Here is an 18,903-nt window from a genome sequence, read left to right as displayed (position 1 = left end):
CGTCCGCGAAATGGTCGGGCATAAGGTAAGTTACATCTCGTAAGCTATCAAATATATCCGTCGGGGTCACACTAGTAATATAAATGTTACCTATAGGCGCGATTGGTGATAGAACATATCCCGTACCAATCAGATAGCGAGCCTTGCTGCCCTCTCTCAGCTCTTCTTCACTTACTAACTTTAGACGCCCTTACAGATTTCATGTCGCTTCTTACTATGTCATCGGATTTCTGTCCAATACAATTCGCTTTCGAGATTCTCAAAAATTGACGTGACAGATGCATTCCTGGTCGGCCAGCAACATGGCTACTCGCATGACTACGTGAAGAGTTCTAGAAGCCGTTGACAGGTCAACATGGAGTTATGGATAATGTCCGTCATTCCGGAGTCAAGAGTTCGAGAAGTGTGTATATATAGGCCATCAAGGTCTTCGTTTCTTGAATTAGATAGATCATCAGGTCAGTAACAACTAGTAACAAGCCGATCCGGTAACAAACTCGCCTTCGCATCAACCGCCAATATGCAATTCACTCAGAACGTTCTCCTGCTTCTCACCAGCTTGGCTGGACTTGGCGCCTCAGCCCCCTATTACCCATATGGACCATTCAGACCACGTGGTATCCCCGTTCTAGGAAACGTTCCTTACCCGAACACCACGATAGCGGGAATTACCGTCATCGACACACCTATCGTTCGTCTTGCAAGGGAATTCGCTCGTAACCACAGCGACGACGCTACCTACAAGCATCAGGTTCGCGCTTGGCTCTTTGGATCTCAAATCATTGCAAATAACGAGACGCTTCTGAACACCGTCGACATTGAAGTTCAAGCCGTGGCTGCTATTCTACATGATCTTGGCTGGGACCAAACCCCTGACTCTCCAGTAACCTCTTTGGACAAGCGATTTGAAGTTGACGGAGCCATCGCTTCGACAGAGTTCCTTAAGAAGTACGGAGGTGAGAACTGGGACCACCGCCGCATCCAGCTGGTATTCGACGCCATTGCATTACACACGACCCGCACGATCGCATACTACAAGGAGCCTGAGGTATATGTGACCAGCCAGGGCATTGCTATCGACTACAACGGCCCGGAGCGAGGTGTCACCAACCAGACGTGGCAGAACATCGTTACGGAATACCCCAACTTCGATTTGATTCAGGCTACCAACGAAACCTTCACATTCGTCTGCGCTAAGAAGCCCTCGGTCACTTGGGGTAAGACTAATCCAACGGATAAATTTTATATCAGTGCTAACTATGCCTACCTAGACACCCAGCTGCAGCCGTGGGGTGACCGATACGTGCCTGGCTACAAGGAGAGCCAGAGTTTGAGAATTGACGGCATCTTCACATACCTCCAAAGTATCCAGAAGAAGTAAGGCTAAGTATTACCTAGAAAGTGTCTGGTGTTGGTGTTATGGGTGTTCTGAATGGTGAGCAGGGTTGAGGGTGAAGTAGATAACCCCTTATGAAGCTTCGTTACAGTCGTTTATTAAAAGGGAATCGGTTGAATGAGTGGTTGGATCAGAGCTTTCCCTTTAAATTCTACTAGGTTATTACTCCTTATTCAATTGATTTATTGTTCTTTCCTCACCTAATAGTTTGGTATTTCTGCCCCTTTATATCTGTGACCAATGGGTACTGATTTCGATGTAACTATGTGCCTAAACGGTAGTATCTGATAGAATACACATGCCCGGGTAGTATTTGGCGATCTAGGCTAAGCCATTTACTTCTGGTGGAATTTATGAAGTTGAAATCTTCATACAGAGCTCTTCACCAACCCTAGCAATTAGGTCAATCCATCTTTCCGGATCCTTTTCCTTGCTTAGCTTGATAGGCTTTTCGAACGTATCCCATACTGCGATATACTTATAGTTACTTTCCTCCGTAACTCCGATGCTTCTCCTGAATACCTTCACCATTTGATCATGATCCGTCAATTGCCTAAAGTATGATTTATATACTTCGGCGTCTTCTTTGCTAGCACGTAGTATTCTGATTTGAACGCAGTAGAGGATCAGAGCAGCGAGACCAGCAGCAAGAGCCGTGGCAACCGAAGAACCGGTTCGATACTTCACTTCGTGGTTTGAACCGACGCCTTCCAAGATAACATCATTCCCGGGGAATGTAAAGTTTATTTGGCTTGTACTGCCGACTTCATCATCTGTTCGGCCTGATGCGTGTGCCCCTCCTATTCTGAAAATTCTGTCGCGAGCTGCTATCCACGGATAGCTGTGGTCTTCTTTTGCTCCGCCGTCGCTTGCTGAGCAGAAGAGGAGAATCTTCTTCTTTACTGCCTCGCCAATCGCACTTTCAAGTTCATTTCGTGTTTTCTCATCTTTAGGGGGGTCGATAGTCCAAGACATCGAGATGACATGGACTTGCATCCTTACGGCTTCGCTGATTGCCTAAGAAAGTTAGCAATCTTTGCTACTACTATATGAATATTCTCGTGAGTGCAGACATACCCGTGCAGCACTCTTGGCTGTGATCTGACGACTCCCGTCACGACCTAAATGGTCCGCTAGTTTCAGGACATAGAGCTGTGCTCGTGGACATATCCTATATATAAGGCTTGCCATAACTGTGCCGTGGCCACTGCTCGAAACATAATACGGATAATTGAAAGCCTTGTCCTCTGTTCTTGGGCAGAAACTTCTTCCGCCTACCGGATAATACTCTAATTCATTAATGTTAATGCCATCATCAATTAGCGCCACCTTTACCGGTTGGTCAATCATGTCTTCGACTGCCATATTCTGGCTCTTGTTGAAATTGGCTTCTGCCTGGAAGAGAAATCTTCTGAATTCAGTCATACACTTAATCCAGTGATCTTGGGCAGGTTGGCGAGGAAGTTGTGGGAGAGCGGCTTTGGCTGCCTGTGGCTCTCTTACAGCTTGCAGTCCGTCCCATGTTATTTCGATATTGGGGTTCGTCGCAATCATCCGACTTTTGAAGTACTCAAGATTGGACTCGGTGCGAGAATAAGAGTCAAAGCCCTTAAAGCCTGTTAGTTATCATGCTAAACTGCATCGGGTACTATATTTCAACCTACCTGCTGGCCATGAATGTGAATTTTGCGCAACTCTTTTAATTTCTTCAAACCACCCTCGTCACACCAACCCCGTAGAACAGCGTTATTTCCACTCCAATATAGATATACGACTTGCACATTTGGCGCCGTGTTGATGATTACCTCGGAGCACAAGTCTCTCTTCTTCCAATTCCAAATCTCAACTCCAAAGCCACTGAGTGCTTTTTCAATCGATTCATCTCCGTGGGCTGTAGACCCTAAGTCGTCGACAATGACTTGGATTATCGTTTGTACACCCTTGCTCCGTAGCCATCTAAATATAAACACTAGATCCGCACGTCCGTTGCCGCCTAAGTCCGTTTTTGCCGAATAATCACGAAGTTTAGGGGTATTTGGCAAAGAGTCATTGCCTTCAATGATTATATGTGGTACTTCTACATGTTGTAGAATATCGTCGAATCTAATATGCTTAAGTGCCGTCATCAATCGACGTCGCGTCATAGTAGTGTATCCTGAGAGGTCAAAATAAATTTGTTTATCTATTATTATGGAATTAGATTTGCTTCATGAATCGGAGTATAGTATTAACCCCTTAAAAAGTGCAATAGGCCCTTACCTACCTAGCGAGCTTTTTCGATCGTATATGATTTCTATAGCGGAATCATGGCCGCGATTCCGAAGATAGTGGTACTTAAGGAAAAGCCTAATTTCTTCCGCGGATTCTTTGGTCGGCTTCAATTGACGGGTATCTCTAATCTCTTTACTTGACGACTTCAGGCCCGAGTTACGTTTCTTTAATTCCAACTTCGTAAATAAGTCGTTATTAGATGATTTAGTATTGTGTACTTGTGCTGAATTGTTGACATTAAACTGATGACCTTGTATACTTGAGGGCAAGGGATCTGTCGCCTGCATAGCGTTGTCTCTCATGTCGTAGGAATCCCTTCCAAATTCTTCATTGAAGTCGAGATTGGCCGATATGGTAGGCTTATTTCGAGGATCTCTTGGCGCCTCCTGACTGGGATCCGAAGGAACTGAACGAGCATCTGGTGGAGCGACCCTGTTCTTTGTCCGTCCATCTTTCCTGGAAGAACCCGATGTTTTCTTTCGTTCGATTATATTTTTTTCTGCCTTTGCCCTTTTAGCCTCTCTTCTCCTTCTCCTCTCTACTTCAGCTGCTTCGCGGGTTGTAATATGATAGAGGTATGGAGATAAGTGATTGTTATTATAGGTCAGCGCGCGTGGATCACTAGACTCGTAGGATTCTTCAGAAAACCTCATAACATCATCGCATTTCGCGATAATAGCTTTTACCACACGAAGCTGATTGGGTTTACAGTGCCCATACTCCACAGCAAGATGTAGTGGTGTATTCCCCCTGCTGTCTTTAGCACTCAATGTCTGTGCCCCAGCTATTCCAACGAGGTAATCGAGAAATTCCACTTCCTGCTCGACACCCACGTGAAGACAGTTCTTCCCTAGGTGGTCTGGGATCGAGAGAATAGAATCAATATTGGGATGTGCACCGCAAATTAGCTTTACAAAATCTTCTTTTCCTTCTATTATCGCTATATGTAGGGGTGAATGACCACCACTCTGATTCTTCTCAGCTAATAAATTATTTGGATGCTGCACGAGGAACTCAAGTAAACCCCGCAGTTTCGAGAGTTCGGGAATATCATCTTTTCGGCTGGCTAGATCATGTAGTACAGTGCGGTTAGTGTAGTCCGCAGCGAGCTCAGTGAGACGGCCTGCCGATATTCCATCTCGTATGAGATTCTGGTAATGTTCTTTATTACTTAGGCCTTCAACCCCTTCAGATATATCTTTTAAGATACTCTTAAGTAACCCTTCTGCTGATACGGCATAGGAGGTAACGATAGGCTCTTCTTCATCTCCGGAGCTTTCTCTACCCGAGTCGCTATCAGTCGAATAGTCATTGTCATCGTCCTCGGGATGTTCATGGACGAAATCCATAGTAGCTAGGTACACTTTATGGCGCGTAGCATTTATAGACGGTATCGTTTATGAAGTAGTGTACATAGACGAGTTATATGAACGAACCAACCTAGAAGCTGAGGGGTCAAATTGAGAGAGGCTCAACAACTCAGCCCTGTTAACTCAATCTAAGGACATGGGGTTCGGCTAGTTATTCGGAAAAGGCCATGCCTCACTCATCCTGGCTGCCTGGAGCGTAGCAGTACATAGCGCCGAGAAGCGATAGCTGAGTGGCGCCTAACTGGTTCATCTAATTGGCAGGTTAGCAATGCTCAGCCACCCCCAACGCCCTAACTCAGCGCAACGATCCTAATTTAGGAAGATATGACAAAGATGTTATGGGTGCAAGGCTCGCACTGTCTATACATATTTCATCGACTAGATCGGCTTGATCCTATTATATTTACTAGTGTATACATATAGGTAGGTAATATGTGTTTATTGATCCTATTGGTAAATATCTCAGCTTTCTACCCCTCATACTGGAAAGAGTATAGCTTTGAACAGGGGTTGAAGATATTTCGTAGGTGCTTACCTATGGTTCAGGTGGATCAGGCTAACAACAGCTGCTAAAGCATAAGAGATAAGCTGCAATGGAATATGAATGAAGCTTCGGAGAGAAAATTATTTCAAATGTTAAGAAGTTTTTCTAGGTAACTTATGGTGTAAAAAGGTTACTAGCCTAAATGAAGATTTACAAGATAAAATAGGAATACGCTACCTTAGGTACTTAACTTAATAATACCTCGATATAAATATAGCTTAGGTAGGTAGGCATATATAAAACTAAACGTGGCTTGAGGAATTTTAGTGAAAGTGCACTTCAGCTAACACGTCTTTGGCTACCCTCCGGTACGAAGGATTCCCTAGAGACGCCTTTCAAAACCCTGGCACAGATACCATCTTTAGTCCAACCTGAATCATTCATCAGCATATCTCATCAAGAATTAGGTAGTTACAAAAGGATTAGAATGGACGATACTTCCTTTGACATATATCTGGACGAGGTCGGAGATGAGGGTAGTGGTTATCATATTCGCAATGATCCTAATCCATCACGACGATATCAGCGAGAAACTGTTACTGAACGGCGTGGAGCTGTCGCTATCCGCTGTAAGTCTCGAGAAGTTATCCACGGATTCCTCGACCCCGAATCTAACGAGTTCGCTACGTTACTTGTTTATGACTTCAGTTTCAACGCCGTGAAACCTGGGCGTCGCATAACAGCTGCGACAATCTCCTTGAATTTTGGTAACTCAGTGCAAGAAGTTTCCCCGAGAATTCACAACCTTTCCCCATTTGGCCATTTTGCTATGTTACGGACGACTCAGCAACAGTCAACAACTCGTGGCAGTGAAATTAATGCAGGTATTCAGTTCGGAGGGGAGTTAGGCGGCGCTCTGAAATGGGAAAAGACAATTTCCCTCGACATGAGTAATGCAACAACTTTGAATGGGTCTACAGAATGCGACGATTTTGGCAACGAGATCGGAGTTAGCTGGATCTTACACGAGAACAGATCAACGAAGACGGGAATCCCGTCATTCCTTCGAACAGCTATACTTATAAAGAGAGAAGATAATAACGAATTCCAATGTACCGCGAAAATAAATATAGAGACGGATTGGAAAACTGAACTGGAGAATTTCTTTGGTTCAAGAAGCAGCGATGACCCTATCCTCTTCGATCCCGAGAAGAAGCCGACAAACAACCTAAACAAGTCTGGATATCCTATAGAGAATCTTGCATCAGTTGATCTAAGAAAGCTATCAGATGTTGTATTTCATCATTTACTAGATGGTGTGATCAAGAAGGGGCGTATGAAATAAATATCTATATGGTTAGGGGGTATTTTGCATATAAAATGAGAAATTAACAATGGAAATGAAAACTCATCAACTTATTAATCGAATTATAATATCGCGACTCTTTTCACTTCTTATTTATATAACTTTCCCCAAGCTTTTCTATATTATTCACAGGAAGTATTATTCTTGCATGTGTGATTGTATTTCTAAACGGCTCACACTGTGCGAATATGACAAGCAATGAAGCTGAGGTCCCATCGTTGGTTCTAAAGAGCCTGGCAAATTTTCTGCCCCCAATTCTGACTTGTACACATTCGGCGAAGCCACACGCCCCACGCTTTGGTGCCTACCCCCCCCATAACATATCTCAGAACTTTAGACTACTGTTGGGGAAGTCTGCGTTGAATTATAGATAGCATTATGGATATGTCGTCTCGAATATATTTACGGTGACAGGATCTTCGCCTTCCTTAGTTATGGCTGCCGAGAAGCCAGTTATAAGCTCAACTTCTCCGGGACCCGACTTACATTCCAATGTCAGTACAGTCCATGATAGTGAGCATGTGCAGGGAAAAGTATCTGCACCTCGACATGAGGGGCTATCACTTCAGTGGTCAACGCCCGAGCCAAACCCTGATCAGCCGGATTCGCAAACTGCAAGCCCAAAAGAAGGAGTAACATATCTTGAGTGTGTATACATCAACACTATAAAGAATATTCCATTAATCTTACGCATAGCATCATATTTATTCCTCGACTGTTTGATCTCTACCAGCAGCTTGACACCTCGCCAAAATGGCTCTTAGATTATACTCATTCTGCAAATCTTAATGTTAGGTTATTTCGTTTCGAATACGATCCAAATGAGGTTATTCGCAGCTACCAATCTCGTCGTGTTATTCGAAGACTATCTTCGGAACTTCTAGATAGTATCGTAGAGAAGCGGGACGATGAGGTCGTAAGTATACAGCGTGAAATAATATCCGGACTTTGACGCTCATCAATCAATTTTATCAGAATCGCATTGTAATGTTCGTGGCCTTTGACATCGGAGGGATCATCGTTAAAGATGTGAGTCGGTCTTAGATATTGGCTCGTGATTTTACCCCTAACGACGACACCCATAGGCACTATCTCAAGCTTCCCAGGCTGAAGGCTCTTGGATGGAAATATTAGACTATACTAGAATGCTGGTAATTAACCCTGTATACTTCATATTTGGTCATATACTAACCCATCAAGGTTCTGAGCCACTGCCCTCACCGATGTAAGAGCTTAACAGGAATGCAAGATAGTCTAAGTCGGCTACTTTTCACGTCACCGCCTGAGCTTGAAATCCCCCTCCGTCCGTCAACGGCTGCGCTACCTGGACTCGCCGCTGCTATTGTCGAAACCAACGGCTCTTTCATATCATCCAAAGTTCTTCTTCGTACTCGCCTCGTCAGTATTTATACGACTATGCAGATTTCTAGTGGGGTACATGAGGTTAGAATTATATACCCAGACGAAGTTGCGGATTTGTTCACTAATATTATCTAATAGTATTTTAATACATTTACCCTAACTTTAGGGACACCATTCGAAACGCGTATACACGAAAATACACCAAGCAACTTCAGCATAATACTGGGTAGCCTATTCCGCAACTTTGAACAGGGTACGGCAGACTATTAAGCTTTTCATAAATATCCTATAGTGCAGATTGGCACTAATAATTGACACAGTAACAAAATTTGTCCCCAGGTTATTTGATCATGAACACACTCTGGTGTCTCTCGCGACGGCGGTTAAACCGTTTCGTACAGACTGCAACCTGAAGGATCAGCTTCGTAGCTATTCTACTTATAGAGAATGGTTCGATAACCGTGGTGGCCAGCTACTCTATGCGCATGGCATTGAAAATGTTCAAGAAACTGCGGAGCAAGTATTTTATCAGCTGGACGCGATAATAACACCAACGGCTATGTCATTTCTTACACTTTACTTCACCTTTGATCGTCAAGATATAAGGCGCAATCGGCTGTCTCAGATGCTCTTTACATTTCTGGCGCAGATTGTCTGCCATCACCCAAGTCCGAGGTCTTCAGTAATGACTTTCTTAAAGTTTCTGGATACTGAACGAGCCTGGACTGAAAATGACCTTATGTATTGGTTCGAACAGGCTCTATTGAGATTCGATGGTATTCGCATTGTCGTCAACAACTTCGATGAGTGCGATGCGAACTCGCGGGAAACGTTTATTCGATATGTCTCCCGTGCTGTGGCTATCAATGAAAAATCATGGAAAGTATTTGTTACCAGTCGAGCCGATAACCTAAGTGATGAGTTATTAGAATGGCGAAACCTCGACCTTAGTTTAGCCTCTACCTCTGACGATATTCAACCCGATTTATCACAGGATATAGAAAATAAGCGGCAGCAAAGTGAAGATCTACCCCAATCATACGACTTCGATCATATTTCGTGGGAAGTTCCTACATGGTTCGATGATATTGATTTCCTGGCACGTTCGGTAATCCAAGAGCAATTGGTACAAAGAACAGCGTTGAATAGGAACTCTGTACCGGGAGACTTTCTCAGGCCAATAGATGACATAACGGCCAACACTCCTCCCGAAATGATTATAGATCGTATACTCCGAAATATCCCCGATAAGTCGTTGGTACTACTAATACTATCCTGGATTCTCTACTCAACCAAGCCATTGTCTATCTGGGAATTCGCCACGGTAGTATTTATCAGTCGTGAACAGGATGGAGGATCTAACAGTATACCCGAAAAGACAGACATAGAAGTGATCTTCCCAGATTATCACAGCTGGCTCTCTTGGCTGGCCGGTATTATCAGAATTGATAATAATGAAATTCATGTGTCTAACCTTCGCATAAGAGATATATTTATGACACCAAAGGCCGAAGAAGGACCAACCTATATCTGGCATGAGATTGCTCCCGACGCTCATCATCAAATTGCTAGTACTTGTCTAGCCTACCTCTCACGACCTAGTATGCAAGAGCGATATGTTGAGTTTATCAACAGGTATGCGGAAAAAGGCCCATGTATCATAATATTGGATGATTCTCATGATTTGTTTTCCTATGCGGTTCAGTACTGGTTTTATCATTATATGCAAGTCCAGGATCGTTTGGAAAAAATAGGAAAGTTGGATCAACTCTTCAAAGAAATCGGATTGAGACGTTGGCCAGAGGCTTTCTGGGCTTTCGCACACCCAATAACTATGAGTGATAATTGCTGGAAAACCCCCTTTCCACCCCTTGCTAGTTTTGGGTGCTTGGAGGTTGGACCAGAAAGTGACGAAGACTTGGAAATGGGGATACTTGAAGCAGCTCTCAAGGGCCACGTAGAAGTGGTTCAAAAGCTCATCAGGTCGAAAACGTGGAACCAAGATACCATCTTGCGTTTTATTGAAGCAGCAGGCCCGAGTGGCCAAGAGCAGCTGGTAATCGACACTATTAATTGCCTAGACCTCAGTTCTTTTGATACTATTAACGAATGGGGCCCGCCATTGCTGTATAGGGCAGCGAGATTGAACTTTGATCAGCTTACGGAAACCTTGATATCAAAGGGGTGTTCAATCGACTGTAATAACCCGCTTACAGGCGACTCTTCGATGAACCTTCTACGGGTTGCATCATCATCTGGGCACCTCAAAACAGTCAGAGTTTTAGTGAAGCACGGGGCCGACATCAAGTCTGGCTCTTTCAGTGGGAATCCACTCACGTCGGCCATTTTAGGAGGTCATGTCGAAATAATAGAATTCCTTGCTAAAGAAGATAAGGATATTTTAGAGCATAGTATTTACGACGGTAGTATTCCTAGGCCATCTCCTTTGTGTTTCTCTTGCGGATGGGGACGTCCGACAGCGGTACAAAAACTCCTTGAACTCGGAACAGATCCAAATAAATCGGACCCTAGTGGCATGAAGCCTATTGAAATAGCCACAAAGCACAGAAACAAAAGGTGTGTTGAGGCATTGCTGAATCATGGAGTTGATCCCGATACTCCAAGTGGAATAGGAAAAGGTACATCTATGCATCATGCTGTCGCCAGTGGAAATGTGCAGATATGCCAATTACTACTGGAACGCGGCGCCGATCCTAACAACGCGCTTCTAAAGTCACCACTTTTACATGGCGTGGCAAATCAAACTTTACCGCTTACAACAGAGCAGCGGATCAACCTAACAAGGCTTCTGGCTAAATATAACGTGAATATCAACGCTACAGATGAGCGGAAAGCCACTTCATTACTTATCGCAATCAGAAATCGGTTTGAAGCCCTTGCTAGGTGTCTACTAGAATATGAGCCCGACGTTAATCTCGCAGATGTTGACGGAAGAACGCCTATATATGAGGCAGTACGGAATCAAGACGAAGGTCTAGTGAAACTATTACTCGAGAGAGGCGCAGATGTGAACGTCCAAACAACTCAAGGCCTGATTCCTCTCCACGTTGCCTCCTCAAGCACGCCGATTACTGAGCTTCTGGTAGAGAAAACCAACAATCTCAATCTCAAAAATGATAGTGGCCTTACCCAGCTAATGTTCCTTGCATCTAAAGGATGGGGGGCCTCTGTCAAAGTTCTCCTGGAACATAAGGCCGACACCGAAATCGAAGTTGATCGAACAGCTTCTAACTGGGCTGGATATACCGCGATATCGTTTGCTGCCTTTTACAACCATCCAGAGACAATTACTCTATTAGCTTCTTACGGAGCAAATTTAAATCACAAGGAGGCTATCGGCCTCAACCCACTTCACCTTGTAATTGACGGGATCGATGGCATCGAAGGCGGTTGCCTCCAGGCCTTGATGGAGTTCCGTACACGAATAGATATAGACCAAGTCGACGACGTAGGCGAGACTGCACTAGGCTTGGCAGCTTTTGAAAATGAATTGAAACCCATAAAACTATTTATTCGAGGAGGCTCAAACATAAATTCACAGGACAATATGGGTCGGACAGCCTTAACGAAAGCCAACAAAGAGACAATCATATCGTACCTCCTTGAGCAAGGCGCTGACCCTAATCTGAGAGGTTTAGATCCTACCGCCGCAGACTCTCCTATCCATGAAGCCTGCGGCTACTCATCTTTCGAAATCGCAAAGCAACTACTTGATTTCGGGGCCGATATAGAAACAATGGCAGTATCAGGGTACGGCACGCCTTTAATGAGAGCATGCCTCCCGTGGGATGATAGCAAAAAGGAGGACCCGGAGAAATTGATCAAATATCTCATCGACCAAGGCGCAAATGTAAATGCTAAGAGTTACTACGTTGGAAGCCCAGTAGCAGCTGCCGCCTTGGGAATGAAATCAAGTATTGTCCAGTTATTATTAGGAAAAGAAGTATCCGTTGATAGCGAGGATTCCTTAGGCCGAAGACCAATTCATTTTGCTGCGCTCCACAGTATTGCCAATTTCCAGATCATTATCGAGGCGAAAGCTGATATCGAAGCAAAGGATAAGCTCAATCGTGGCGCCTTGCACTGGGCTGCCCAAGCCGGTCGTTCCCAGGTTATCAAACATATCATAGAGCTTAACCCTCAAATAGATGTGGACCAAAGGGACATAGACGGGTGGACGCCTCTTTGTTGGGTGGCCAAAGGGGGAGGTAGTTGGCTATTTGAAGACGATGCCAATGATGCCGAGGATACGATTGGGGTAACTAGGGCACTGTTAGAACAACACGCCGATCGATCTATTCAGTGCCCGGTTGGCAATGAACTTTGGACTCCGCTTGAGATCGCCTCCTACTTTGGGGCCAATCCTGGAGTTATTGACCTCTTGAGAAATGGTCTTGAAAAAGAAGATGAGGGACAAGTAACAAAGGATATTCCAACACCAACCGAAGAGAACCACTTGGTGCTCCCAAGAGCGGCTCACGTACACGATACTGCTTGGTGCGACAGTTGCTTTCTGGTAAGTATCCCCGTGACTAAATATGATATAATAGACGGGACAGCTAAATAGCCTCTAGAGAGTTAAGGGTTTGTGTTATGCGTGCAAGACTTGCTTCAGTTACATACTCTGTCAGAAATGCTATGTCCATTTGGATATTGTCCACGAGTATAAGCATGACCATGAGTTCGAGGAGAGGGGGCCAGAATATGACGCAATGTCAGACTCCAACGCAGACGAGGATGATAAATCAGAGACATCGTCAGTCACCGAATCAAGCATTGATGATAGTGAAGAAAGTTCGGAAGATACTAAAGAAGAGGAGGCAGATGATTCAAGTGAAGAGAATTAAACTAGTCTAGCAAAGTCAAGTTTTCCATTGGTAGTGTCGGTAGGTTCGGCTTTATGTTCCCAATGATCTATATCTTCACAAATGCTATGGTGAAGTAGAATTAGATATAGAAGTCTTCTCGGATACGTATATTTTCCTCCTTCACGGGTGTGTTGATAATAATGCCGTCGAAAGATAATCTTCGCGCTATCAACACCATGCATCAAATCATCACTTCTTAGCCTTGTATCAACCTGATCACGCATAGCCATTCACGATCTCATCCACCAGACTCCTATTCTTCATGAAAGTTTCAAACTCTTGGACTGGATACTAGTTAGCCGAGGCATGTTTACAGTTGAATGTAGACTAAACTTACAAGTGATTTTGCCTTCTCCATCTACGTTATTGATTATTTGATCAATTTCAACATCGCCGATAGGCTCTCCTAATCCCGCTACGAGTTGCCGGAATTGGCTTTGGGTAATTGAGCCCTTAAGGGAGGGCTCAAATTGCTTCCATGCTTTAGCATAGTCGACCTTTTCGTCTACTGGAGGGTACGTCTGGCCTGTCATCATCGTGATGAACTCTATGGCGGATCAGCTTTCCGAACACGACCTATTCATCTTCCCTTCGTATTCATATTTTCCAAGCGATATTAAAATAAGATATTGGATAATGAAACTTACCATTGAAGTTAATAGTTCCATCACCGTCAAGATCAACCTCTCTGATGATTTGTTGCACTTCATCTGGTGTTGGCTGCTTTCCGGGACTCTGAGACATTACTTTCGCAAATTCTTCTACACTTATGTTGCCTGGTAATAATTAGAATACAGTAATCAAGATATGATGGTCAGAACTCATCATCGTGATGAGCTCTAAGTAGGTACTTACCGCCCTTGTCCGTGTCCTAGAACGAAGTTAGATTAAAACCAGAGCATTTTTCACATCCCGTAAGCTCTTGTACTCACATATGAATCAAAGAGCTCCTTGAAGACTTGAATTTCCTCCGGTGACAGTTGTCGAGCCTACTCGTCGGGTTAGCGGGGTTTCGCTAAGTGCTTTTCTAATGACCGGGTGGAAAAGAGCTTACCATGTTGGATTTCTGAGTTCGATCTTTAACAGATAAGTTATGTAAGTTAAACTTCAAGATATAGTCGATATACGTGATGATTTGGTGATCGCCAAAGGGAAATATTATGACAATGATAAGGAGGCTCACGGCGGGCACATATGAAATTTAAGGAAATCGGCAACGCACGGATAGTAATGATTTGGATGAAACAAATTCCCGTTCCAAAGCCAAGAAATTCCCGCCAACTGCATGACCAGCACAAGGGTGGCACGGTTAACATATTCTAACTATTCAGGTATAGCAGATCCACTCATATTTTCCAAGTAGGATTTCTAATGAGGGGTATATTAGGGTTAACGTGAAAGATTAATTCAGCCTCCTCGCGCCACGATAGTGATTAAATCCACAATTGTCGTAAGGCTGGGGACAACATGCTAGGTATCGATAGAGCTGTATGAGTTCTGTAAAGATAGTTAGGACGACATATTCTCTACGATGAACTGTGAGTAGAGTGATAAAAGCAAAAATTTACTATCCCGTGGTACCTATATACTATCAGTAAGTCATTCCCATCTTAGTAACACTCAAATATTTCGTATCCCATCCTAATTATGAGAACGATATCCAAGATGGCCAGTGATTAAGAAGAACAATGACAAAAGATGCGAGTTAACTAACCCAGAACATACCGGGAGAGCCTCCACTTAAATACCTAGTACCTAGGTACCTACCATAAGTAAATAACCATCAATACCCAAGGTTGATAGTAAATGAGAGGCCGCAATTTCTTTTCCAAGAAATTCTAGAAGTAGCTTTGAGAAGTATAAATATTTCCCAAAAGAGCCAATGTAGGTAATTAAATAAAAACATAATGCGTTTCGAGTATCATTAGAAATATAAAAGCCATCAATTCCAAGACATTAGGTACTTAAGTAGTTTTACTATCAAATCAAGTATTATATATCCAATTGTTATTACAACTCTAAACTAATATTATCTTGTAAGAACACGAGTTATTCCGCTACCTGTTATATACTTGTATAATATGTCTATTATATAATAATGTAGAGAAATTATAATTAACGATGGCTGCGGGGAGGAACACGAATGCAAGTCATCTTTTAAATTATATCTGACTCTTCACTTCGTGTTGTATACCATCACAGGTGATGCGCCTATAGACATATATCATAAGAACCTCTTACCGTGTCTCTCGGAATTTCACACGTAGTAAAGAGGTACCTACCTAACCTATCTACCCCTGAATAAGCTAAGCATGTTTTCTTATTGGTAACACTGCATGATGCACATTTATAAATACTCAGACCAGCTATATTACTTCTCGGAAATAGCGCTTCAACCGTCTCAAAGTAGCCAATGAAATAGTAGATTAGTGAATAATTCATCACTTATACTATAATTAGTGTAACGACATCTCCTCTTCCGTCAGCTAGCGAAACACCATTATCAACCCATTCTCGCCTGCAGTGCAACTACAAAAGGGGGCGATCACCTCTAGGAACCAATTAAAGTCAGATACGAATATTGGGGGTCAAATAGCAGGCTTGGCGCCATATTGGAGAAGGTCTTAATTAAAAGCCTGCCTTTGCCGTCAGACCTGTATTGTGCAATATCTTTGCTATTCATACTCAAATCACCAGGCATCATGCGATTGTTAAATCGAGTAATTGCTAGGGACGGAACACTCCCATCGGTCTGCTATAGCACATGCAGTAAGTACCTATCTATACACTCCCTAATCTGTCTAGGAGATAGTTTCTAAGAAAAGTCACTCACGCAAAAGATCACAGACAATGCCGTCATTGAAGCACAAAAGGTTGGTAAATCGGCATTGCTATGTTCACCCGACTCCGCCTTTATGACATATCGCGATTCGTGTAAGAGTTGCATTGAAAGTAATGGAGGGAATTGGACGTCGACGAATGAAGGTGGCCAGTTGCTCCATTATTGTGATACGCAACCTTCAGGTTCTACTACGCCTACAGGAGGATCAAATTCAACAAGCTCCAATACTATGCCATATGATATTATGACAACAATATTAGTAGGGTATGTTGTAGAAACTACTCCCCAAACCCCTCAACTGAGAGAAATCTATATTAACTTGATGATTAGTATGTATCGTAGTCTTTCTTCTCTAGTCCAGCATCTCGAGACAAATACGTAATGATAACCACTTCTTTGTCATTAACTTTGATATAGCTATAACAACTATTGAAGGCACCATAAAGACCTGGTCATTTACAAAAGACATCACACTATATTCGCAGATTCCGGCCACGGCGGTCGTCAAGATTTCAAGAACAATCAACGGGGAGCTAACGACTTTTACTTTCACAACAACATATCTACAGATTGGCAGCAGTTCGCCGACAAGTTCAGGGAATCAGACTACTAGCGGTAAGGAATTTTCAAATTAATCTCCCTGATATAATCTCTCCGCTAATTCTTCGTAGCGATCAGTGTTTCACCGCCACCTACGTTTAGTTCTGAGCCAGCCACACCAAATAGTCATGCTTGGATCGCCGGGCCTGTTGTAGGCGCTTGCTCTGGAGTTTTTATTATCATCATGAGCATATTTTTACTATGGCGTCGTAGGCAAAAAAAAGCTAAAGCGCAGCTCGAAATAGAATTGCATGGAAACTCAGCAGTGAAGACAGAGTTGGATACCCCTAGTCACCCACAAGAGCTCGATGTAGCCAGTTCGAAGACAATGTATAATGAGGGGGGTCGTCCCAGTGAGCCACAGGAGCTTCCTGCAAATGGATGACAGCGAGTTATATAATCGAGGATTTACCTAATCAAGGCATATATACGGGGCCATAGTTTGGATTAGTTATGTTCCGCATTGCATCGTACTGGAATAAGGTTAATAAAATATACAATCAGCTTCTTCGTTCTCATTTTCCTAATATCCTGGATAAGTTTACGAGCTTATGCGTTGTTCAAGGCGAAATGAGTATACAAACTATAAAGTAAAGAAACAATTAAGAATAGAGTCACAATAGAAAGAGCCTAAACTTTCATCTAGAGCTTAGGTGCCGTTCGGACATACCTCAGTCACAATTACGAAGGCTGAAGAGGCGTAACTCTAACTAAAATTCCCATGAATGATATATCGCGTCTGTGTAGAGAGATGCGGCTTCTTGGGCCGGCATTTAAGTAAACTATGATGGAACCGTGCGCGGGGAACCGACATTAATATGAATTTACACGACTCGAATACTCTATGACATCGGGTTACATTAAACTCTTGGCTTCCCCTGCGTGGAGCGTCCAATTAGCCGACTCTAAATTTCGGATCAGTCAAGCGGTTAAGGTTGAGCTTTGATAGCCATCAAAGTATCTTACCTTTTAGTGTTAGGTAAGAGATCCCAAGTCTATAAATATCTATATAAGGACCAGCAAGATCCCAGATTTTATTTGGACTTGCAGACCACCCTACATTCTTCTCTCTAAAACTAGACTTAGCTAAACACTTTCTAAAGTCAAGTCAACATGCGCGGATTCACTCTCACAAGCACAGTAGCCTGGCTACTCTCATGTTCGACTTCATATGCGAAATGGGTACAAATTTCTGATTGGGGCGAGAACCCAACACACCTAGACATGAACGCATATATTCCCAAATATCTGGAGGAATCGCCCGCCGTACTTCTTGCCGTAAGATATGACCATTCCTGCAACCTAAGAGAAAAAACTAACAATATATACAGCTACACTATTGTGGTGGATCGGGGACTGCGTATCATCAAATGGCGAACTTTGACGCTTATGCCGAGGCAAAAGGGTTTATTGCAGTCTACCCATCCACCAGAATGGACAACAACTGTTGGGTGAGTTTGATAATATAATTATAGTTGTCTATTCAAGTTAACTTGAAAGAGATGTTTGCTAACTTAATGGTATCACAGGACGTTGCCTCCAACAAGTCCCTCACAGTCGATGGAGGAGGTGACAGCACTGGTCTGGCAAACATGATGAGGTACTTCATCGACAAGTATAACGCAGACCCGATGAGAATCTATGTTCAAGGCACGTCTTCTGGCTGTATGATGACGAACGTGCTCCTGGCCACTTATCCGGACTTGTTCATGGCCGGATCTTGCTATTCTGGTGTCCCAGCAGGCTGCCTGGCGGGCTCACCCGGATCGAGCCCACAGACTGCTGATGGCGCATGCGCCAACGGCAAGATTATTAAGACGGGCGAGGAATGGGCAAAGATAGTTCGAGCTATGAACCCAAGATGGAACGGAGGATATCCCCGTCTACAGACTTTCCATGGTACCGCGGATGAGTTTGTCAATTATAACAACTTTGGAGAACAGCTGAAGCAGTGGTCGGCTGTCCAGGGTGTTGAGCTCACTCGGAATATTACGGATAAGCCACAGGGAGGTTATACTCAAATGATATACGGAGATGGTGGTTACTTGGTTGGGATTTCTGCTCATAACGTTGGCCATGTGGTTCCCGTGAACCGAGAGGCCGACATAATGTGGTTTAATCTAGGAGTCTGATCTAGAATCACGGCAAACTAGGTCGTCGCCATCATGACAAGAGGTAGACGCGCAGGTTGGAATAGCGGTCAAACCGGGATGGGTTTTTTTCTTTTTTTTTCTTTTTCTTTCTTTTTCTATTGGGATTAGGTTATGCACTACTATTGAGCAAATCCCCTCTTTTGGTTTACCGATGGTAGGAACCGATTTGT

The 18,903-nt window shown here is 43.5% G+C and overlaps 6 protein-coding genes across 6 annotated transcripts; 4 read left to right on the top strand and 2 right to left on the bottom strand.

Annotated features, from left to right (window-relative positions):
- Positions 1–520: 520 nt before the first annotated feature.
- Positions 521–1,381, top strand: GL218_04638 (uncharacterized protein; the record flags this gene model as incomplete). Its single annotated transcript, XM_033581257.1, has 1 exon — positions 521–1,381. The coding sequence occupies one exon, from the start codon at positions 521–523 to the stop codon at positions 1,379–1,381; it is 861 nt and encodes a 286-aa protein (XP_033435646.1).
- Positions 1,382–1,747: 366 nt separating this feature from the next.
- GL218_04637 (putative intracellular serine protease protein) lies at positions 1,748–3,540 on the bottom strand (the record flags this gene model as incomplete). The annotated part of the gene is made up of 3 exons (XM_033581256.1): positions 1,748–2,413; positions 2,474–3,004; positions 3,061–3,540. The coding sequence occupies 3 exons, from the start codon at positions 3,538–3,540 to the stop codon at positions 1,748–1,750; spliced, it is 1,677 nt and encodes a 558-aa protein (XP_033435641.1).
- Positions 3,541–6,008: 2,468 nt separating this feature from the next.
- Positions 6,009–6,866, top strand: GL218_04636 (uncharacterized protein; the record flags this gene model as incomplete). Its single annotated transcript, XM_033581255.1, has 1 exon — positions 6,009–6,866. One exon carries the CDS (start codon positions 6,009–6,011, stop codon positions 6,864–6,866), a length of 858 nt encoding a protein of 285 aa, XP_033435642.1.
- A 4,951-nt stretch (positions 6,867–11,817) lies between these two features.
- On the top strand, positions 11,818–13,117 carry GL218_04635 (Alpha-latrotoxin-Lh1a; the record flags this gene model as incomplete). The annotated part of the gene is made up of 2 exons (XM_033581254.1): positions 11,818–12,786; positions 12,902–13,117. 2 exons carry the CDS (start codon positions 11,818–11,820, stop codon positions 13,115–13,117), a joined length of 1,185 nt encoding a protein of 394 aa, XP_033435643.1.
- A 237-nt stretch (positions 13,118–13,354) lies between these two features.
- On the bottom strand, positions 13,355–14,195 carry GL218_04634 (Calmodulin; the record flags this gene model as incomplete). The annotated part of the gene is made up of 6 exons (XM_033581253.1): positions 13,355–13,422; positions 13,476–13,685; positions 13,786–13,914; positions 13,994–14,009; positions 14,071–14,127; positions 14,193–14,195. 6 exons carry the CDS (start codon positions 14,193–14,195, stop codon positions 13,355–13,357), a joined length of 483 nt encoding a protein of 160 aa, XP_033435644.1.
- Positions 14,196–17,693: 3,498 nt separating this feature from the next.
- Positions 17,694–18,712, top strand: GL218_04633 (Feruloyl esterase B; the record flags this gene model as incomplete). Its single annotated transcript, XM_033581252.1, has 3 exons — positions 17,694–17,858; positions 17,912–18,031; positions 18,110–18,712. The coding sequence occupies 3 exons, from the start codon at positions 17,694–17,696 to the stop codon at positions 18,710–18,712; spliced, it is 888 nt and encodes a 295-aa protein (XP_033435638.1).
- Positions 18,713–18,903: the final 191 nt, after the last annotated feature.

This window comes from Daldinia childiae, assembly GCF_008694065.1.
Source record: "Daldinia childiae strain JS-1345 chromosome Unknown Scaffold4, whole genome shotgun sequence".
Lineage (NCBI taxonomy): Eukaryota > Fungi > Ascomycota > Sordariomycetes > Xylariales > Hypoxylaceae > Daldinia > Daldinia childiae.
This window is presented reverse-complemented; position numbering and strand designations above follow the sequence as displayed.